The 24,039-nt window shown below is 40.8% G+C and overlaps 1 protein-coding gene across 1 annotated transcript in view; it reads right to left on the bottom strand.

Annotated features, from left to right (window-relative positions):
* Nucleotides 1-24,039, bottom strand: part of LOC138757273 (sodium channel protein type 4 subunit alpha-like) — a 234,419-nt gene that overhangs the window by 185,506 nt on the left and 24,874 nt on the right. Inside the window, exons 4-7 of the mRNA XM_069924321.1 lie at nt 23,290-23,493; nt 18,238-18,298; nt 8,985-9,129; nt 8,112-8,300 (exon numbers count right to left, since the gene is read on the bottom strand). Coding sequence (XP_069780422.1) covers nt 8,112-8,300; nt 8,985-9,129; nt 18,238-18,298; nt 23,290-23,493 — 599 coding nt within the window. The remainder of the gene's footprint in view (nt 1-8,111; nt 8,301-8,984; nt 9,130-18,237; nt 18,299-23,289; nt 23,494-24,039) is intronic.

Genomic DNA, 24,039 nt, shown 5'->3' with positions numbered 1-24,039 from the left:
TTCCCTTTATGGACAAAGTTATCTTAGATCCTTGCCAATCCTTTTGCCCATGTTCATTTGCTTTAATATCTAACCCCATTTTGATCTCACCAACTTCATGGAAAATTCAGAACTCTTTCCAGTTGCATCGTACAATTGCATTCACCCATTGTTACATGACGCAGATCATACAGTATGTACATCTTCAGATCCAATGTATTATCCTTTTGTTCAAGTTTCTGTCCCTATTCTTTAAGGCTATAAAGCCCTGTTGCTGTTAAATAAGCATTGAATGAACTTGCTCACAGGTCGGGAAAGAGGTTATAAATATTTCAGGACGGTGTGTTGCCTATCTCTTTTAATACAGCTGGGATATCTCCTCTGATATTGTTCTGATTCATGAACATTGAATGAGATCCTGGTTTTGGGAGAAATAGGATTAATGTATCCTGCCCCGACACCAGAACATTCTTCATCTCCTCCTCATCTTTTGTTTACCTGCTACTGAAATCTTCATATGTTAGATAGGTTTCAATGGTTGGGTATTAGATACTAACTTCTAATGCAGTATTTTTTTTTAGATGTATGGCATGGTAACAGGCCCTTCTGGCCCATGAGTCTGTAGCCTCCCAAATACAACAATTGACAGACAACTCCCGTACGATTTGAAGAGTGGGAGTAAAATGGAGCACCTGGAGGAAACCCATGTAGACATGGAACCAGGGTTGTTAGTGGTGTAATAGTGTTGAGCTAACCACTATGCTAACTGTGCTGTCTCAACTTTGGAACAAACTTTACGTCAGTTCCACTTAGTTCCCCTCCAACTTTTTTCCCCAGTATGATAACAACTGCTTTCTCCATTCATACAGAACTGGTAAACGCTTTACTTTTGCTGTTACTTTCATGTGGTCCAACTTAGACTTTTTTGTTTCTTATCTTTGTCTATCAATCTGCATTTCAAGGGATAGACCAGCAACAAACTCCATTACAAGCCCATAGACTCCACAGTTAATTCAGTTATACTTACTACCACCCAGCTTGCTGCAGGAATTCATTCTATTTTCCCAATTCCTCCATCTCTGTTGTATTTGCTCTTTTGGACACTCCACACTGGTACCCCTCATATATTTCCCTTCTTCCTGAGCCATACCTTGTCCTCTAACACGATGGACAGAGCCCTTGACTATGTCCTGCATAACTCCCTGACCCTTCTCTACCTACCAGCCCCCATCTAATGCATGTTCCCATGTAACTACAGATGATAGCTTTGTTCATTCCTCCAGGGACTCAAATAATCCAACCTGTTGTCATAGTAATTTGACTACACACCTTCCATTCCAGTGCACTGCATTTAATGTGGTCCCCTCAACATTGGCAAAACAGAATCCAGATTCAGTCATCACTTTGCAGAGTGCTTCAAGAGTAAACCTGAGCTTCCTGTTGAATGCCAATTTGGTTTTCCACCTCGCTTCTGTCCATGACTTCTGATATTATGGGGACTTCAGATGCTTTTTCTGCATTAGATTTGGCAGTTCCTGTGTATGTCATCCATCTGTGAGAATGACTCAGTTTTTCTCTCTCCATTAATGAACCTACTATACATTTCCTGCTGTCCCTTTTGTTTGCATTATCATTCTCTAACTGATGCTATTAACCTATTGTCTGGAGACCTCTTTGTTTTATCCCCTTGGCAACACTGGCCTCACATGATCTCATATGCTTCCATTGTTTGGATCTGCCCCACCCTCTACTTTCTCTTCAAATTAAACCAAACTTATTTTTCTCTCTTTCCCAATTCTGATGAAGGAGTTTTGATTTTAAACATTAATGAATTTTCCCTTTCCACTCATGCTGCCTGACTTGCTGGGTCTTTTCAACAATTTTTTTTTTCAGAGTACAAGTGGAGTCTCCTTAATCTCTCCTTGTAAGAAAAACCATTCCAGAAATCAATCTAGTGAAACTCCATTGCATTCTATTATAAATATATTCATCCTTCCCTAGGGAAACCAGACCCGTACATGATATTTCCAATATGTTTTCTCTGGCCCTATTTAATTACAGCAAAATTCTCTTGAATTCGAATCACTTTTGCAATACAGCCATCAAACTATTTGTCTTTGCATTTGCCACTGTACCTGTACATTAACCTTTGCTGATATATCTGAAGAGCAACATCTTTTAGTTTCTGACCATTGAGGATAATACTCAGACTCTATGTTTTCTATCAAAGTCAACAACGTCAGATATTTTACACATTGCATTCGATCTTCCACCTTGTTTCCCTTTCACTTAGCCTATTGAAACCTTTTCGCATCCTTTCCATAAGCCACAGTTCCACCAAGCTTAGTGTCATCAGAAAAAAAATGCATGTATTATATTTGGGCCCTTCATTTATCAATGATATAGATTGTGAACACTGATTCGTGCTGCAATCCTGAATGAATGTCACCACAAGAACTTCAACAGTACAAGAAGGCAACTCAAGGGCACAGGGTAACAACAGGAACTTTTTGTATCTTTGCCCTGTCAATGACTGTCAGTATCTGCATCTGGCTTGTCCTTAATCTCCCTGGCTGAACTTCTCAACCACTCTCTCTCCTTCAAACAAAACATTAATTCATCTAACCTTGGGTCATTCCAATGTGCTTTGCAATCAATGTCATACCTTCACTGTCAAAGTGAGATAAATGAAAGCTCCCATAACTAACAATGTAATAAAGAGCAACCTATTTTTATGACAAATATTAGGGAGGACACTGGAATAATTGTCTTACTTTTTACAAAAAAGTTTAATGGGAAGTATTAAACCCACTTGTGGACTTGTGGGGTGAATGTGGCACCAATCTTCATTTTGGAAATAGCATCAATATTTGTTTCACCAAACAAAGATTTGAATTTGCAGCTTTCTGAGTTGCAAGCAGGAGTACCATTGATCTTACCACAATTTAAAACGCACACAAGCTACTTACTGTCTTTGTTTTTGGTTAAATGTATTTTCTCACTTTCATAAAGTTTTGGATAAGAGATTATGAAACAAAATGAGAGTGTGAAGTATTGGTAGAAATAACTGACATGGATTGAGGATTGTGGAAAACAGAGGGCAAGAATAAAAAGCAAATTGTTCTTTCTGCTTGTCTGCTTTTATGCCACCTTTCTGAATCTTGCAAGTTTTATTGCATAACTCTTTCTGTTAAATGTTTTGGAATTTTCAGGTCAAACATTCTTTGTAAATTAAGCAACATTGCTCAATATAGTTGAAAGGGAATGGCTCTTTTGCTGCCCTCTTGTGGTGCCAATCTTGACTTAATCACCGTGCACGAGAGTGACATTAATGGGATTTCTCATTCCTTTTCAGGATATAGCAATAGAATGGACCATTTCTTCCCTTCAACCCATTCCAGCATTTAAAGCCTGCTTTTCTCCCATATCCTTCAATCATTTGTGACTGTCCTATTATCGAGTGCTTTTGCAGAATTTCACATGTTAACTGCACTACCTACATAAATCACTCCTGAAATGCATGTTATGAATTTTAGAACATTCCCTTCAAACCTGGCTTTCAAACATTTGGAAAGATTTCTCTCTGCTCATTCCATCTCTTTTTATTTTTAATTGTATACCCAACCAATTTCAGAGAATACTACCCACTTTGTGTTATCTTTTCTTTCACCTGCAGAATCCAAGCTTTATTTTTCTATATCCATGGTACATGCACTCTGAGGCTAATATTTCTTGCCAGGATTGTGAGTGGGGGCTTCACACAATTCCCCTCAAAGTGGCCCAATCAGGGCTTTGCATAGGTTTTTAAAAAATTATTTAGACAATAGGTGCTGGAGTAGGCCATTTAGCCCATCGAGCCAGCCCCGCCATTCATTTATATCATGGCTGATCCTCCACCATCCCTGTCCCTGCCTTTTCCCCATAACCCTTAATTCCTCTGTTCACAAGAACCTTATCTAACTCCCTCTTGAACTTATCCAAATAACCCGTCTGTACCACCTTTTGTGGCAAAGCAAAAAATCTTTCTCATCTCTGTCCTAAAAGGCCTTCCCTACCTTAAACTATGGCCTCTAGTCCTAGTCTCCCCCAACATTGGGAACATATAATCAGTTTCTATCATGTCCATTCCCTTAACAATCTTATATACCTCAATCATCTCTCCCCTCATTCTTCTAAATTCCAACATATACAACCCCAGTTTATCCAACCTTTCGGCATACGTCAATCCCACCATCCCAGGAACTAACCTTGTGAATCTATGCTGCACTCCCTCAATAGTGAGAATGTCCTTCCTCAAATTAGGAGACCAGAAGTGGACACAATATTCTGTACAACTGCAGAAGGACATCTTTACTCCTATGATTTACTCCCCTTTTTATGAAGGCCAACGTGCCATTTGCTTTTTCCATAATTTATTGAACCTTCATGCTAGCTTTTAATAACTGGTGTACAAGTACACCGAGATCACACTGGACTTCCCCACTCCCTAACTTGACTCCATTTAAATAATAATCTGCCTTCCTGTTCCTGCCACCAAAGAGGATAACCTCACATTTATCCACATTAAACTGCATGTTCCCACTCACCTAACCTGTCCAAGTTCCCCTGCATTTTCCTAACATCCTCATCACAGTGCCACCTAGTTTCATGTCATCTTCAAATTTGCTAATGTTATTTATAATCCCCTTATCTAAATCATTAATATATATGATAAACAACTGAGGACCCAGAACCTCTGCGGGATCCCATTTGTCACATCCTGCCATCTCGAAGGTGACGCGTTAATCCCTACTATTTGTTTCCTGTCTGTCAACCAATGTTCTATCCATGTCCCCAAAAACATGCTCTCTGATTTTTCCCACTTATCTCCTGTGCAGGACCTTATCAAAAGCCTTCTGAAAGTCCATGTACACCACATCCACTGTCTCTCCCATGTCCACCCTCCTTGACACATCCTTGAAAAATTTTAGAAGATTAGTCAAACATGATTTTTCCTTCAGAGGTCCATGCTGACTTGTAATGATACTATTACTTCTGTCTAAGTGTTCTGCTATTTCTTCTTTTATAATAGATTTGAATATCTTCTCCACTATTGACGTCAGGCTAACCGGACTGTAATTGCCCGTTCTCTTTACTCTTATACTCTAATTTTCAAGATAAGGGGCTAGTAATTTTTGGTCTTCATGATTGCTTATTTTCTATCTGTTGATGAGTTTGTGATAATCTGCAGATGGACCACTGAAGACTTTTCCTCCATTTTAAGATCAAAAGGTTTGGCTCCCCATTTGCCTGTGCTGCAATCCATTTGCCATAGTTGTGACCATTTTCTCATTTTGCCTCTGTTACTCAATGTGTAATTAAAGCTGTGCATTAGAGAGAATCTGTGGATGTTTACTATTTAAACTTACAAAAGGCAATTTGGTAAGGTTAATCACTTATTAAATAAGATACCTCTATAATGTCCATTCCCTGTAACATCACCTGTCTTGGTGTTATTGGCACATTTGGAAACATTATTTCACTTCAGCCATTCAGAAATACAATGAATAGACATGGTTCAACACAGACCATGGAACCCCACAAGCTACATCCTTCACTGAGGACCCATGTTTTATCCTACAGTTACTTCTTATCAAGACCAAGTGCCTTCTATTTCAATTTTTTAAAATTTCAAATTTAAAATGGACAGTATCAAATGACTTCTAGAATTTTATGTAACTAAAGTTCATAGGTGTTACCTATCATTTTAGTCACGTGGGAAAAATATTCCACCAGGTTCATAGGGTATCAGATATACTGTACTTTACAAAATCTATAGATAACACCTTAAGTTCATCTGTTTTTCTAGACATTTAAATTTAGCTCCAAATTGCCATATGCAGATGTTGAGGAGGTGATGTACTAACTACCAAGAGTGAAAGAGGGTGAAATCAGATGTTGATTCCTACCATTAACTGAGAACGGTGCTGGTTGTCCCTTTTTACCAATTACAGACATATGCCAATAGATAGGAAGAGCTAAGCTCTAGAGTGAATTTGTTTGCTATCCGCCTGTGTTTCCAAGCATCACTATACAGAGTATAGCAGTTCAGCAGAAAGTAAGATGGGGGCTTCATAGTTGCCTCTGTTGACCAGTGAGATTTCAACTATTAATCTGAATGAATCACTGTTTAGCCCACAATCTTTGGGCTTTTTATGCTCCTTTACCTACCTCTCCAGCCAATGCTCTTCCCATGCTGGTATGTTTCCTGTTATCCCATGGGCTCTTATATTGTTAAGTAGCTTCTTGTGTGGCACCTTTTCAAAGGCCTTCTGAAAATCCAAATACACAACATCCACTGCATCTCCCTTATCCAGAAGGAAAACACAAAAGTTTGCTGACACTATGATTGAAGCAAAGAATACAAAGATGGGAAAACTCAGAAGGTCAAACATTCTACTTTATATTAAGATATCATTCCTTGATGAAGGGCTCAAACCCAAAATGTTGGTTATGTATCATTATCTTTGCTACATAAAGTACACTGTTTGTCCTGCTGAGTTTCCCCCGCTTTGTGTTTTTACTTATCTTGCTTATCCAGCCTGTTTGTCACTTCTTCAAAGATTTTCCTTTAAGGAAACCATGCTGGCTTTGGCTGATCCTGGCATATATCTCCAGTACTCCATAACCTCATCCTTGACGATTGCCTCCAACATCTTCCCAACCACTGATGTCAGGCTAACTGGTCTATAATTTCCTTTCTGTTGCCTCCTTCCCTTCTTGATTAGTGAGGTGATATTTGCGATTTTCCATTCCTCTGGGACCATATCTGAATCTACTGATTCCTGAAAGATCATTACCAATGCCTCCACAATCTCTACTGCTACTTCATTCAGTATCTGAGGGTGCAAACCATCTGATTTTGAGGGCATCCGCCCTTAGACCATTCAGCTTTCTGAGCACCTTCTCTCTTGAAATAGTAAGTGCAGTCACTTCCCTTCCTTGATAGCCTTGGACATCTAACACACTGCTAATGTCTTCTACAGTGAAGACTGATGCAAAACACTCACTTAATTCCTCTGCCATCTCCTTGTCTCCCATTATTATTTCTCCAGCAACATTTTTTAGTGGTCCAATATCAACTCTTGCCTCTCTTTTACTCTTTACATACTTGAAGAAGCTTTTTTGTATCCTCTTGGATATTATTTGTCCTTCTATTGTCATACTTGAGAGATTTTTAGTTGCTTTCAGCAAGATTTAAAAATGTTCCAATCCTCTATCTTCCCACTAACTTTTGCTTCCTTGTATGCCTTCTCTTTTTCCTTTAATTTTTTTTAGACATACAGTACTGTAATAGGCCAATTCAGCCCTAATAGTCCATACTTCCCAATTTACACCCCATTAACCTACAGCCTAATATGTTTTGAAGGATGGGAGGAAATGTGAGTCCCCAGAGAAAACACATGCAGGTGCGGGGAGAAAGTACAAACTCCTTTCAGACAGCGCGGGATTCGAACCCAGGTCTGGTCCCAATCGCTGATGTCCCGGTGTTGAGTTAACTACTATGCCAACCATGTTGGGCTTTGACTTCCCTTGTCAGCCACAGTTGTGACAGTTTTCCATTGAAACATTTCATGAATGAGTTGGGCCAAAAGTCCTGTTCTGTGCTGTATTATTCTCAACAAGATGTATGGGGAGTTGATATTCCCCTGACTGAGTGTCAAGATCTCAGAATTTGGCCATTTAGGACTGAGAAGAAGAAATGTCTTCACTCAGGAATTGGTGAATTCTTGGAATTCTTAACCTGAGTGAGTATATTCAAAAGAGAAGAAGGCAATCAAAAGATATGGGGATGGTGCAGGAAAGTGATCATGGGGTAAAAGAATAGCTATAATCTTAGATGATTGGCAGAATAGTCATAAGGGGCTGAATGGTCTACTCCTGCTTCTATTTCCTCTGTTATCATATGTTTTATGTTATCAATTGGAGAAGATAGGCCAACATCAGGACAGCATCAAGTGAATGGCCAAGCCAAATCTTGACTAAATAGTTTATTTTATTAACTGGCACCTCTTCAATTCAGCATGTGCCAGATTACCATGCCTTTTACTGATTTGCCATCTGATCTAATTTCTCTGCAATCTATGATGTACCAGTAATTCTTTCTGCCTCCTTAGTTCTAAAATACGTTCTTCCTCTTCTTTTGCTTCTTGTTTTCTTTTTGCCTCCTTTTCATAAGAAGCTGCCACGACTGCCAGCACCAGGTTGACGATGTAGTGAGCTCCAAACATGACAACGACTATAAAGAATATAATGTAGTAGGCTCCACTTGCACGAAGCACCTGGAATGAAAACAGTGTGAAGTACATTTATCAATAATATGACTGATGGACAAAAAAAGATAACATGAATAAAACAACACAAATGATTTCTGGTATTGATGGGATTTTCCCATGGTTGCGAGATGGTTGAGCACGATGTGTACTCCAAATATATGTTTACATTGTTTCTTACTGTAGTTCTTATGACTGAAGTACATTGAAATGTTTCATTTTTTTTCAGTCAATCTTGTAGTCATTGCAGCTACATTATATTGTGGACTAAATAACTTCATTCTGTGGTTTCATCTTGGATTGCAGAAACTTGGATTGGTGTAACCATTTACAGAAGTTTCCCTGGTTAATTTTGGAATGACAAATACTTAGACGATAATTTTTTTATAAGTTAGTGTTCTAAATTGCCTTTTAATTGACTGACTAACAATAGATTGAAATCTTTTTCTCTTTCAACACAGAAAATTTCTCATGTTAAAACAGATATGAAACGGAAATCCAGTTCTAATCTATTTGTTAATTTATTAACATATCCAAATGCGAGAGAATGTTTTACAGGTAAGATTGAAAAGAAATATCACTGCTCGGGACAGCAGAAGAATGACAGGATTACATATGCTGATTTGTTTTGGACTAGAATGTTTGCTGCAATGCCCTGCTACATCATAATAAGACTTTCATTAGAATTCATACCAAGTTGTATGTGTTTTCCCAGAAGTCAAGTGTGATGAGTTGAAATGCTGTAATTAATGCCCATCCAATGTTATCAAAATTTGTGTATCCATTATTTGGATTGATTCCAATGCCAGCCATACACGTAAAGTTCCTGGGACATCTCCTGTAAATAAATATACAGATTCATGTTGAGCAAAATGAACTGCAGTTTTCAATTTAAGCGATTACAAGCATATTTTGTAACTCTTTCAAAAACACAGTATTCACCAGTGCTGTAATGTTCCCTCGTAAAATTATAGAATGATACATGACAGCAGATCATTGATACTGGTGTTGGCTTTTCCGTCAACCTTGCAATTAATTCATATTTAGTAGCCATGTTGTTCCATTCAGGATTTCATTGTTGAACAGACATTGCAAGCAGATCTTTTAACAACACCAAGCCGTACCCATCTGTAATTGCAAAACCTGTCATAAAATACCTTCCTACCATTTCGAGCAACTTCAAAAAGAAATGATGATTTTGCTGTTGAAGTACTGGATACAATTCATTCATGCAGACTATTAAACTTCTTCAGATAAATGTACCAAAAAATATCTAATTTTAGCAGATTTCAAAGCGAAAATATGATGCAAATTTAACAAATTACAGAACGCTGCGCAAGCAAAGCATAAAAAAAAGGCACCAAGTTCAGGAATGTCTTAAATCACCCAGCATCAATTTAACTAAATGCATCCTGTCAGCATTTTTTGATAGGACAGTTAAAGTAATGAGAACTAGCAAGGCTACAGGACCATACAGCCGTTTCTATGATTTGAAATCAAACTTGGTATAACAATGAAAAGTTCGCTCCAACAATTTGTGATTAAATATCTAGAAAGAAAAAGACTCCTAAAAATCTGGAAAAAAAAGCTGATGAAATTGCAGTCCTGGAAAACAACTGATGACCAAAGATTCCAGAATGATTCTATACCTGTCTTGTTCACGGCTGGCCATGAATAGGACAGATGGCATTATTAATCCCTAGTTATCAAATGAACGACCAGACTGAGAATGATCTAACTTGCTGCCCATGCCTGCCACTGTGCTTTATCTATGACCACACTTACTCTTTTCATTTCATATACCCAATCATCCTTGGTTGTCTTGGCCATCCCATGAGAAAGATCTGTCTTTGAGTGGCCTCAAACAATGCTCTGCTTTCAGACTAACCTGATGGGTCTTTGATGTGTCAAAATTGTCAAAGGCTTTTGAAAAATGTTAAAATGACTTTGATAATTACATAGATATATAAAAACTGTTCAAATAGATTCAAGGATAAAGCAATTTAATCATGAAAAATGCAAAACTAATAAATTTATAGTAGATTTAAGCACTAGAGATTATTTAAAACGTGTTATATTGATCAAATAACATAAAAAAAATTACTTACCTGACTGCATTTTATTTTGTCAAGGCAAATGGTCCAATTCAAAGGGGGACTGCACTCTGTGCTCCAATCATGGCTGGAGTAAGTCTGAAGGGCCAGATGTGAAATGTATCCAGCTCTAACAGTTCAGCACATTGATGCTTTGCTTCTGGATTCAGTTCTGAGTCCAGGATAACTAGCATTAAGAAATGCCATCAAAGATAGTTATTGTACTATTAGACTTTGCAGATGCTTGTGACACTCCATGGCAACAGGAACTTGTCTTCTTTCGTGATCGCTAATCGATCCTTCAAATATAGCTAGTAAAAGAGAAGAGATAGTTAAAGAGTCCTGCAGAATGGATTTCTGTCAGTACCAGCAGCTGTCGTTTCCATGTCTAAATGATATATGTTTGAGTCCAAGGAACACACATGACAGAAAATATACTTGCCTGGAAATTCATCCCGAGTCAATAGTGCTTAATACATTGTATAATAGAATCAGCATTGTATTGAAATTCATTCCATTGCCTTGGGGTTTGACTTCCAGGCAACTTTATTCATGAAGAATACATTTCTGACAACTTTCACAAATGATTCCTTTTGTTCGGCATCAGTAACTTGGATTCATTACTCTTCCATTTGTAGAATTCGTCAGGCCAAAAGTAGGTATATATTTATTTGTTTGTCCACACTCATTGGCTGACTGTACCTGTGGCCTCTCCCACAGGCTCCCGACTGTCCCTCAGCCCCCTCCTCAGTTCGGGACAGTCGACCAGCAGGGATGTGCCTATCAGTTTTGCTCAACTTCAGTCTGTTGAGCTTGACGGTCTTGACAATGGAGCAGATCCTGAAGCCAGAGAAACTGGAAATCAACAGTAAATCGTCTGAGGCATCTACCAACTTTGAACTCTGGCTGCGCTGTTTCGAAGTGTTTCTACAGGCATCATCAGCCATCGATCAGTCAGAGAACGAAAATTACAGGTACTGCACTCCGAGTAGGACCCTGGTGTACTTGATGATCAGGGACGCCGCGTCGTATCCAGTGGCAATGGACATATTGAAAGGCCAGTACCTGGGAAAGGTCAATGAGGTCTACACCAGACATCTCCTAGTGACCTAAAAGCAGTGACCTGGGAAGTTGAACATCGAATACCTCTAGGCCTGCCAACCCTTGGATGGGCCTATGAATGCAAGGCTGTGATGGCTGTGGAGTACACATAGACCTGGTTTGGGATGCTTATGTTACAGGCATCATGTCCAATTACATCCGCCAGAGACTATTAGAGGGCGGTCGAATTGGCAGGCACCCTGGAGGTGGCCCTTCAGAACATGGAGGACTACTCAACCAAAAGCACGGGTGCCTTATGGTTGTCCTGGGCACCGCCAACTTGGGACATGCTGCCACCGTCATGTTCTGCCAGCAATCTGACCACGGCAGGTGTACACCGTGAGTGCTTAACACCGCTACTGCCATGTCCCACCAGCAATCCGTCCACGGCCACTGTACTCCATGAGGACCGAAGTGCTACTTCTGTGGCCTGGGCAAACACCCAAGGAAATGCTGCCCAGTGAAAGATGTGGTCTGCTCCAGCTGCAGGAGAAAGGGCACTATGCCAAGATCTGCAGCCCTCCCTAGCAATGTCACATGCAGGCTGTTGGGGCCATCCATCCCTGGGAACTAGCGGTGCCATGTGGGAGTTGCCAGGGCCACTATCTCCGAGACTTAGTAATGTTGCATGCAAATCATGGGGGTACCATCATGGGCACCATCTTCGAGATCCAGCAACGCTGTATTTGGTCTATTGGGGCTGCCATCTTGGATACCACCATCTCACGACTCAACACTCAAACTCTCTGATGCAGCGACAAACTGCGATCCAACACTGGCTTCCATCACACTCGACCGGGGCAGTCTCCATCAACTCGCGAGATCGATGATGGACATTCAGGTAAACCACCACGTGATGAGTGGCCTGTTTGATAGTGGGAATACGGAAAGCTTCATCTACCCCGACATGGTGAAGTGCTACTCCCTCGTTGTAAGGCCAGTAAGCCAAAAAGTCTCCTTGGCTTCAAAGTCACATATGGCGAATATCCATGGCTACAGTGTAGTGACTCTAACCATGCGGGGCACAGACTATAAAAACTTTAAACTTATGGAGATGCCACCTCTCTGCACTGCTGTGCTACTGGGACTGGACTTTCAAAGTCACCTTAAAAGCATGATGATAGAGTACGATGGGCCCCATCTCCCCTCATTGTAATCAGCAGTTTTTAAATCACTCACTGTGCTCCACTGACCTTCAGCCCCCTCCTCCACCGTACACAGCCAAAAATCTGATTGCCCATCATGCATGACCTGCGGACTCTCCACCCTCAAAATCACCCCTCTATTAGCATTTGCCAACCTTACCCCCGACTGTAAACCCATTGCCACAAAAAGTACGCATTGCAATGCTGGGGACAGGGCCTTCATTAGGGCAGAAGAGCTGCGACTTCTCAATGAGGGATTCGTTGAGGCTAGCACCAGTCCTTGTAGAGCACTAGTGGTGGTGATGAGGAATGGGGAGAAAAGCAGGATGGTCATTGACTACAGTCAGACCATTGACAGATACACACAACTGGATGTGTACCCCCCTCCCCTCCCCTCCCCTCCCTGTATATCTGATATGGTGAACCAAATCGCACAATAATGTGTCTTCTCTACCGTCGACCTGAAATTGTCATACCATCAGCTTCTCATCTGTCAGGATGATCGCCAATATACTGGGTTCGAGGTGGACTCTATCATTTCCTGAGAGTCCCCTTTGGTTTCACCAATGTGGTCTTGGTCTTCCAATAGGAAATGGGCTTCATGGTAGATCAGTACCAGCTGCAGGCCACATTTCCAAACCCTGACAATGTCACCATCTGTGGACATGATCTGCAGGACCATGATGCCAATCTTCAAAAATTCCTCCACACCATTAAGCTCCTTAATGCCATGTACAATAAGGCCAAGTTCGTATTTTGCAGAAATCGCCTTGCCATCCTTGGCTGTGTCCCAAACCTGATCATATGTGCCCACTCCTGGAACTCCCCCTCCCCCACAGCCTCAAGTCCCTGAAAAGGTGCTGGTGTTTTTTCTCTTACTATGTTCAATGGGTCCCCAACTATGTGGAGAAGGCCCATCCCGTTAAATCCACCTCTTTTCCCCTAACACTAGAGGCCTGTTCAGCCTTCAGCTGCATCAAGGAAGACATTGCCAAAGCCATGATGTACGCTGTGGATGAATCTATCCTGTTCCAGGTGGAGAGCGATGCATCAGACTTCACTCTGGCTGCCATACTTAACAGGCAGGCATACCCATCACTTTCTTTTCCCGCACCCTCCAAGGCCCTGAAATTCAACATTCCTCTGTCGACAAGGAGGCCCAAGTCATTGTCAAGGTGGCATGGCATTGGAGGCACTACCTGGCCAGGAAACTATTTACCTTGCTAACTGACCAACCAGCAGCAAGGTAAATTCAAGAACGACAAGATATTGAGGTGGAGAATTGAACTTTCCACTGACAATTACAAAATCTTGTAACGGCCCAGGAAATTCAATGGGCCCTCAGTTGTTTGATCCCACAGAACCTGTGCCAGCACACAAATCGATCACTTACAAGCCCTTCACAATGATCTCTGCCACCCCGGAGTCACCAGATACGCCGTCAAAGCCTGCAACCTGCCTTACTCCATTGAAGGGATCAGGTCGATGACCAAAAACTGCTAGGTCTACACAGAGTGCAAACTGGCCAGATAGAGCACAGTTGATAAAGGCCATCCACCCCTTTGAAACCCTGAGGGTTGACTTCAAAGGACCTCTCCTCTCCTTGGACTGTCATTGGTGAATACTCATGTATTCCATTCCCCATCCCCTGGCCCGACATGACAGCTGCCACAGTCATCAAGGCCCTTCACAGTCTCTTCAATCTGTTTGACTTTCTCAACTATATTCGTAGTGACTAGGGGGGTCTTCATTTATGAGTGACAAGCTGCGTCAGTACCCGCTGGCCAGAAGCATCACCATGAGCAGGACTACCAGCTACAACCCCCGGGGAACGGGCAGGTGGAAAGGGAGAACGCTACGGTCTGGAAGGCGGTCTAGAGGCCTTCTTGTCTCTCGCTGGCAAGAGGCCCTTTCTGAGGTGCTCCACTCCATCAGGTTCCTACTATGTATGGCCACCAATGCCACACCACATGAACATATGTTTTCCTTTCCCAGGAAATTGGTGATATGGTTCACCATTTCAGATATACGGGGAGGGGAGGGGAGGTGGGTACACATTCAGTTGTGTGTATCTGTCAATGGTCTGACTGTAGTGAATGACCATCCTGCTTTTCTCCCCATTCCTCATCACCACCACTAGTGCTCTACAAGGACTGGTGCTAGCCTCAATGATCCCCTCATTGAGGAGTCGAAGCACTTCTGCCCTAATGAAGGCCCTGTCCCTAGGGCCAGTCCTTCTCCAGAAACATGAGAAGTCACAAGTCCACCCACTGGTCGAAAGGGTCCACCAACCCCCAATATGCCTAAGTGGTGTAACCAGATGGGCATGAAGACACTGTCTCCGTTAGGGACCTGGCACCCTCAGGGATTCCAGAGACCACCACTAATCACTCCATATCCCTCCCACCCCTTGCCACCCACGATGCACATTACCTTAGCCCCAACAAATAAAACACCAGACTCATCGCCACGCACCCACCAGCTCAATGCCAATGACATCATACAGGCGCCCCAGAGTGTCCAGGATCGCATCGCTGTGCTGCAACTGCCCGAAAAACTTAATTTTATTAACACTTTATCAAACAAGGGGTGAATGTAGTAAACCACTGTTATGTATATATTTATCTGTAAGGGCACACCCATTGGCTGAGGGCACTCCCCAGTTCAGGACAGTCAGTCTGCAGGGATGTGCCTTCATTCTATTGTGAATAAAAGCCTATCAGTTTTGTTCAACTTCAGTCTTTTGAATCATAGGCAAGATCATCTTCCCCATGGAACACGTTTCCCATAAGTACACCTAAATCTTCTGCATGATGTAAGGAATTGCTTCCTTTAACAATAATCATATTATTCAGAACACAAGACTTACTGCCATAAATTGTCTAGCTGGCAGGGCATGGGGATGCTAACTCCAAACAGCTCAGAACTACTTTGTCCACCAAGGCTCACTGCCTCTTCAACCTTGTCTACCCTTGCTTCTGTCTTTCTTATCAGAAACATTTTCCAACTCTAACAAAAGTTTGTAACCTAAAATGTTAACCCTACCTTTCTCTACCTACAAGTGCTGCAGGTTTCCAACATCTGCAATGTTTTTCTTTTCAACTGAGGATCAATTGTACTGAACAAAAATAAGCAACTTACAGTTAAACTATTCATTAGCACAATTTGATGATCCAAACCCATATACTTCTGTGAAGAAGAGGAATCTATTCTTGAGTTGTTAAGGACTACATGTTAAATCTACTTAAATCCAAATCAAAACTATAATATAAATAAAGAATAATGTAATCTAATTGTCGTTTGTTGGTTACTTGGGTTTCTTTTCACATGGCTGGGAAACAGAGCCTTAATTTTATGACTAAAAATAGTTAAGATAGAATAGTACAATGCAAAGATAGACCCTTTGGTCCACATGTTTGTGCCAGACATAATATTTAATTCAAACTACTGTAAGGAATCTGCTGTTTGCCTCTGATGGATATCACTCCATTCCCTTAATATTCATGTCTCTCTAGAAGCCTCATAAATGCAACTGTTGTATCTGCTTCCACTGCTATTCCTGGTAGTCGTTTCCAGGCATATACCACTCTCTAAAATATATGCCTCGCGCATCTCTGTTAAACATCCTCCCCCTCACCTTAAACACGTCCTCTAACATGTGATGCTTTTGCCCTCAGGAAAAGATTCTGACTGATCTCATCAATGCTTCTCATGATGTTGTACACTTTTATCAGGTTGCCCCTCAGCTTCCTACCATCCAGAGAGAACAACCCAAGTTTGACCAATCTCTCCCCATAATACATACTCTCTAAGCCAGGCAACATCCTGATAAACCTTTTCTGCACCCTTTCCAAAGCCGTCATATGACACATCCTTCCTAGAAGTTTTATAGAGCTACAAGATTTTTATACAGCTACAACATTTTATATAGCTACAACATCCAGGAACTGAATATTATTTCCTGGAACAGAGAAGAATGAGGGGAGATTTGATAGAGGTATTTAAAATTATTAGGGGTACAGATGGAGTAAATGTAGGTAGGCTTTTTCCACTGACGGTAGATGAGATACAAACCAGAGATCATGGGATAAGGGTGCAATCTGAAAAGTTTAGGGGGATCATTCAGGGGGAATTTCTTCACACAGAGAGTGGTGGGGGTGTGGAATGAGCTGCCAGCTGAAGTAGTGAATGCAGGCTCAATTTTAATGTAATAAAATTATGGGCAGGGACATGAATGGAAGGAGTATGGAGGACTATAGTCTGGATGCAGGTCAGTGGGACTAGCTACAATAATAGTACTTTTACATTAAATGGTATATATTCTTTTGAATTCTTTAATAACCCTCTACACTATCCACAACATTAATCTTTATGTCATCAGCAAATTTACTCACCTATCAATCCTACATTTTCATCAAAGCTATTTGCATGTATTCACAAACACCGACACCGACACAAATCATTATTGAACACCATTAGTCACGGGCCTCCAACCCAGATAACAGTCATCACCACAATCCTTGGTCTTCTATTAGCCAGCAAATTTCATATCAAAACTATCAACTCTCCATAGATCCCATGGATCTGCACCTACTGAATCAGCCTATCCTGAGGATCCTTGTCAAACAACTTACCAAATACCATGATGACAACATCCACTGTCTTACTCTCATCAACTATCTTTGTCATCTCAAAAAATTGACCTGCCCCTCACAAAGCCATGTTGACTGTTCCCAACCTGGCCATGACTTTCCAAATGTGCATAAATCCTATCTCCTTCCCTTTCCAATAGTCCTTTCTTCCCTTTCTTGAACAAAGGTACAACATTTTCTACTCGCCTCTCCTATCATCAGTGAGGATGCAAAGAAGTTTGTGAAGGCCCTAGCAAACTCTTCACTTGCTGCTTTCAATAATCATGAATATAACCCATCAGGCTGAGAGACCTTTCCACCTTAATGCTCCTCAAAAGACCCAATAGCACCTCTTTCTTGATCTCAAAATGCCCCAATACGTGAAGATTCTCCACATTATGTCCTTCTCCCTGGTAAACACAATGCAAAAGATTCAATTAGCACCTTGCTCTCTTCCTCTAACTCCAAGAATAAGTTCTCTCCTTTGTCCTTGAGTGGTCCTATCTTCTCCCTGATCATCCTCTTACTTTTAATAAGTATGAAATGCCTCTGGGTTTTCTTTAAACTTGCTTCTTTTAGCTTTCCTAATGGTCCGCTTGAGCTCTTTCCTGAAACCTTTATGTTCCCCAAAGCTCCTATTTGTTTGCAACTTCCTGAACTTTTTCCTTCTTGACTAAGTTCATGACGCCTCTCGTCATCCAGGTTCTCTTGCCTTGTCATCCTAATGCTTCCTTCGCACTGGAACATGTAAGTCCTGACCTTTCACTAGTCCAGGAATTAGAAAAGGGGAGATGTCAAATCTTTAAGGCAAGAGTTGGGAGAATGTTGCTCATAAGGGAGTATGTTTGAGTTTGTATTTGTAGTAATCAGAAACTGGGATAATTTAATACAACACTTAACGATTATACATTAATTATGCTGCTCCTTTAACAATAGCTTTACTTCATTATTTAGAGTTAGTGAAGTCAATACTCACCCAGTGCCTGTTCCATTTCCACAAACCATTATGTCCACATCTTCAGTCACAAGCCAGTTAGCTGTAAAAGTATAGTAGCTTCATTTAAAAAGGGCATATGGGCAAAAGGGAAAAAACTATGAGGCCAATCCATGTATAATAATTTAATTTTGCAGAATTATTTTCTTCTCTTTTAACTCTACATATCACAAGTATTGCTCAATTATTTGTCATCAAGTCAAATCAAGTTACCTTCATTTGTCATTCATAAGGTATTAGATCACAAAGCATATTTACATAAATAGAGGTTAGAATAGAAATTCAACACATTTAAAATATTAAGACTTATACATTAACATTCCATGATACCCAATCCCCAAATGTTCTGGGAGTTCACGAGTCTGATGGAAAATGCTCTTTCCCAATCTGGACATAAGAGCCTGAATGTTACAGCACCTCCTTCCAGATGGCAGAAGGGAGAAGAATTTACTTCAGGTGTGTGTCAAGTGCTTCACAATGTTTATTGCCTTTTGCCTGCATTGAGTGTTGTAGATGTCCTTCATGGTAGGAATACCAGGCAGTGACGCAGTTGCACAAGATGCTCTCAATATATCCTCTGTAGAATGTAGTGAGGATGGAGGATGTAAGATGAACTTTCATCAGCCTTCATAGAAAATAGAGGCGCTGTTGGGGTTTCTTGGTTATGGAGCCGGTGTTAAAGGACCATGTGAGGTTCTCCACCAAGTGCACTCCCAGGAACTTGATACTCTTGACGACCTCAACAATGGAGCCGTCAATGGTCAGCGGAGTGTGATCTCCCTGGGTCATCCTAAAGTCAACAACCATCTCTTTTTTTTTGGATGTTCAGATACTAGTTGCTGGGTGTACACCAGTCTGTTAGCAACTGCAATGTTGACACATCATTCTTACTGATCAGGCCCAACATGGTTATGTCATTAGCAAACGATGATGTGGTTTAAGCTGTGTTTTGTTGAACAGTCGTGGGTTAGCAGTGTGAACAGCAGTGGACTCAACACACAGCCCTGGGGGGGGGGGGGGGAGGGCTCATGTGATGGTCTTGGAGATACTGTTACCAATCTAGACTGCCTGAGGTCTCCCTGACAGGAAGTTGAGAATCCAATTGCAGAGGGAGGAGCTTAGATCCAGTAGGCTCAACTTCCTTATCAGGTACTGTGGTATGATTGTGTTTAATACTGAGCTGAAGTCAATAAAAAGTATTCGAACATATGAGTCCTTGTTTTCCAGGTGGGTGAGGGCTAGATGGAGAGCAGTGGCAATGGCATTGTCCGTAGAGCAGTTGGGTCTGTATGCGAACTGCAGGGGGTCTAATGACAGGGACAGCAGGAGCTTGATGCGCCCCTTGACGGGCGGTAGTCATTGAGGCAGGACACAGCCGACTTCCTTGGCATGGGGACAATGATGGCAGCTTTGAAGCATGTTGGGACCATGGCACTTCTCAGGGAGATGCTAAAGATGTCCGTGAGAACATCCACTAGCTGAGCCACACATCCTCTGAGCACTCTGCTGGGAATGTAATCCAGTCCATCAGCTTCCCACAGGTTGACCTTGCTTAGCATTCTTTTCACAACAGCCACTGCAAGACACAACACCTGGTTATTTGGAGGAGAAGCGGTCTTCTTTGCTGCAATGTAATTTTTCGTCTCAAAACATGTGTAGAAGTTGTTCAGTGTGTCTGGGAGGGAGTCATCACCATCACAGGCAGAAGGTTGGTGGTTGGTGATGTCTTTGATGCCCTTCGACATGCATTGCATGTCCTTACTGTCCAGGAATTGACTGTGAAAGCACTGAGCATGTGCACGCTTTGCTTCCCTGATGGCCTTGAACAGTTTGGCTCTTGCAATAACTAGGGCTACCTTGTTGTCTGCTCTGAAGGCTGCGACTTTGTTCCTGAGCAATATGTTGTCATAACCAGCAACATTAGATTTTGAACTAAGCTGTACAGAGCAGGAAATGGGGAACATTAACATTAGTTCTTAGTCCCTGACATGGTTGATGGTAAATCAACCTGAGTTTTTATTTCTTGGCTGGCCTAATGACTCCATTAGTCTAGCCGATGAGTTTCTGAGCCATTAAGAAGTTCCTTCTTCTGTATCTGTACTGAATTTACTGCTCTCTGCTGTGAGCTACAACCAGTCTCAACAACTTTGTATAAGAAAGAAAACATTGGCCAATGTTCCACCTCTTGAGCAATACTTCATTATCTCCAAGGCTATTTTAAAATTTGTTACAAAGAGAATGACACACCTCTGATCTTGTCCAGTGATTTGTCAAAAGAAACAATCAAAAATTGACACAAGGATTCATTGATGTCTTTTGGACAAGGTGAGATGTAAAATTCTGAGACAAGCAAGGTTTTGAGAGCTCTGATAAGATAAATTATATTTTTTCAGGCGGGAGTGATTTTTGCTCAGTTATGAGATGCCTAGCTTCACTTAAGAACAATTTTGTGCCTCAATAATCCTATTGGTGAAGGCATTCTCGCAAAACTATTGGGGAGCAATTCCAGAAGCTTAGATCTGGTCAGAATGAAGAGATGACTTCCAAGCCAGAATATTTGTGATTTGGAGGGAAGTATCTGATTTAACCTGAGGGGTTGAATGTGACTCTTGGTTCATCATCCCATCAACTGTTGCAATTCCCATTTGAGGAAAGCTCAATGGTCATGGTAATGGTCATAAGTTGGGAGCAGATGAATGAAAATGTGACAGGATAGGGAGTTCAGATCAGTCCTAACTCCACCCATCCTTTCTCACTCCACATGATCTTGCAGAAGGGATTTCTGTGATATCTTTGTTTCTTTTTTGCATTAACAACCTCGTATTTGTTGTATGCCTCGTTTTTCCTGCTTTATTTCACTCTCTTCATTTTGATCATTCATGGACCTCTGAATGTGGGAGGACAATCAAGAGAGTGCATGAGAAATGATGGGATACTAAACTATCCTGTAGAAGATCAAAAGGATCTCAGAGTACACATGCACAGAACTGGGTGATCTGGGTAATCAATGTTCAATATAGTTTGGCATGACATCCCTGCTCGGCAAGATGCAATTTGGTCACCTTTTGACAGGAGATTCAGAGGGATGCTGCTGGGTTTAAAAATTATTATTAGAAGAAACTGAATAGTCCGAGCTTGATTTCCTTGGTTCAAGAGAAGGCTGAGTGGAAATTTGTTAGAAGAATGGACAAGTGAACAGAAAGGATTTGTTCTCCTCAGCTGAGAAGTCAGCATTTTGAGTACATAGACCCACTCCAGTTCGTCTATTGCCACAACAGGTCAACAGCAAATGCCATCTCATTGATCCTCCACTCTGCATTAGACCACCAAGACTACAGAGACCCCAACATCAGGCCTGTTATTCATTGAATACCACTCAGAGTTCAACACCATCATTCCAGCAAAACTCATAACTAAGCTAAAGGAACTTGGACTCTATTGATCCAACTGAATCCTCAAATTCCTCATCGGCAGACTCCAATCAGTGTGGATTAGTAACATTACCTCCTGCACACTGACCATCATCACAGGGGCACCCCAGGGCTGTGTGCTTAGTTCCCTACTCTATTCCTTGCACACACAACTTCACAGCCAAATTCAGATCCAACTCAATCTACAAATTTGCTGACAGCACCACCATTGTTGGTCGACTAATTGGAAATGATGACTCAGAATAGAGGGTGAAGATTGAGAACTAGGTTGGGTGGTGCCAGCATAACAATCTTGCTCTGAAAGACACCAAGATTTTAGGAAGAAGGGACCAAAGGACCACACACCTATCACCTTTAATGGAAGATTATTGAGGTAACTATGAAGAAGGCACACCAATGCATTTACTTTCTAAAGAGTCTGAGGAGATTTGCCATGTGATCAGGTTATCAAACTTCTACAGATGCACTGTGGAAAGTATTCTGACTGGTAGCATCACTGTTTGGTTTGGCCACGCAAGTGCCCAAGAATACATAAGGTAGCAAACATAGCCAGGTCAATCACATGCTCTGATCTCCCATCCATTGTAGATATCAAGAAGGTAGCCAACTGCATAAAGGACCCCCATCACCCTGGTCACAACCTGTTCTCATTCCTAGTCAGACAGAGGTACAGAAGCCTGAAAACTAGCACCTCTAGAATTAAGGTCAGTATTTTCCAATAGATGTCAAACCCTTAAACTGCCCCTTCAGACTCTAATCAAAGACTGTCTGTACTATTGTGTTATTTTTTTTGTACTGGGAAAATTGTGAATACTTATAATCTATTACATGTATTTATTGACTCTTTTAATTTAATTTAATTAGTTTACTATATGGTTTTTCTTTATAAGTTAAGCTGCAGCAAGTAAAATTTTGGGTGTATGTACATTGTACAATGTATCTGACAATAAACTCATTATAGCTTATATCTTAGATTTCAGTCAATTCATCAAAGAATCAAGAGGAAATGGAAAAAACCCACGTTTATCTAAAGAATAGTGAGAATCCAGAATTTACTGCCTAGAAAAATGCCTGGTGACAAGACTTTTAATTTTCAAGTTATAAGTAATGTCTACAAGAATACAGACTGACAGATAGGAACTGGCAGTGACTTAGATATCTCCATTTTTGTCCAGAATGGACTTAACAAGCCTTTTTCTGTGGTTTAAATTTCTAAATATTTAGCATGCAAGTGTGTCAGTGAAATAGAAGCTAGGTGAAGTGAGAAAAAAATTTAGAAACTATTGCCACACAGTGTTGTTCCAAGATCAGGTCAAGCCACAACGATTACTCATTGCTGTTAATCTTATTTGCAAAAATCCTTGAGGTGATGTAAAGTTGGCTTCACAAAGACTGTAATGGATGCTTTTTACATTTGTTTTTTTACAATTTGGTCGGTAATCCTGAATCTAACAGAAAATGATTCAGAACTCTGGGCTTTTACATTTTAATTGAAAGAAGAAAAATGTATTCAGGTTAGTCTCAGACTTCCAAAATATATATTACTAGTATATTGAGCTAACAGTTGGCTTTCACAGTTATAAATTTAAGAATTAGTACTTACTTTTGTTTTGAATATAATCTCCCCATTCTTTATGGGTAATATTAATTCCATGCTGCAGATTTCTTACACACTTGTGTGTCAGAACACCTTTGAAAATTTGAAGTCCAAATAATGCAATAATTAGAAGGACAAACATCATGAGAAGGAGGACCTCCATTAATAGCCTGGCAGATTTGAATATAGCACCAATGATGGTCTTTAGCCCTGCAGAAACATACATTTTCCTATGACTGAGACAAGATGTTGAAAAAAAAATCACAGTTACAATATAAATAAGTTGATTTATACTTAGGTTTGTGGAAGAATCAGAATTCTGATGGTTTGTAGCAGTTAATCACATTCACTTACTACTGTTCAGTTGATGCTCAAGTTTTGAACACATTGATTGTTTAAAGTCAGCCAAGTGAAAAATAAACTTTTTTTAATCTTTATTTTTATAGAAGCTAATTGCATCCTCTGGTATACTTGTAATTTTGGCGGGAATATGGCAAAATGACTGGGACATCTGCGAGAACTCACAAATGCCAAGTCTGGTTTGGACAAAAGATCTGAATATTAACTCTATATTTCTTTCCATAGATGGTTTCTGATGTGCTTAGGGTTTTCAGCATTTTTCTGCTTTTATTTTTTCACCTAAAATATTGGCTCTGTCTCTCTGCTGCACAGAGGATTTGTGATTTGATGTGCATTGCAAACACATTCTGTTATAATTCAAATTGACATATAAATCCATACCCACATATGATGTGT

The sequence above is a fragment of the Narcine bancroftii genome, chromosome 3, assembly GCF_036971445.1.
Source record: "Narcine bancroftii isolate sNarBan1 chromosome 3, sNarBan1.hap1, whole genome shotgun sequence".
In the NCBI taxonomy this organism is placed as follows: domain Eukaryota; kingdom Metazoa; phylum Chordata; class Chondrichthyes; order Torpediniformes; family Narcinidae; genus Narcine; species Narcine bancroftii.
Note: the sequence above shows the minus strand (reverse complement) of the source record. Positions and strands in the feature narration are given on the sequence as shown.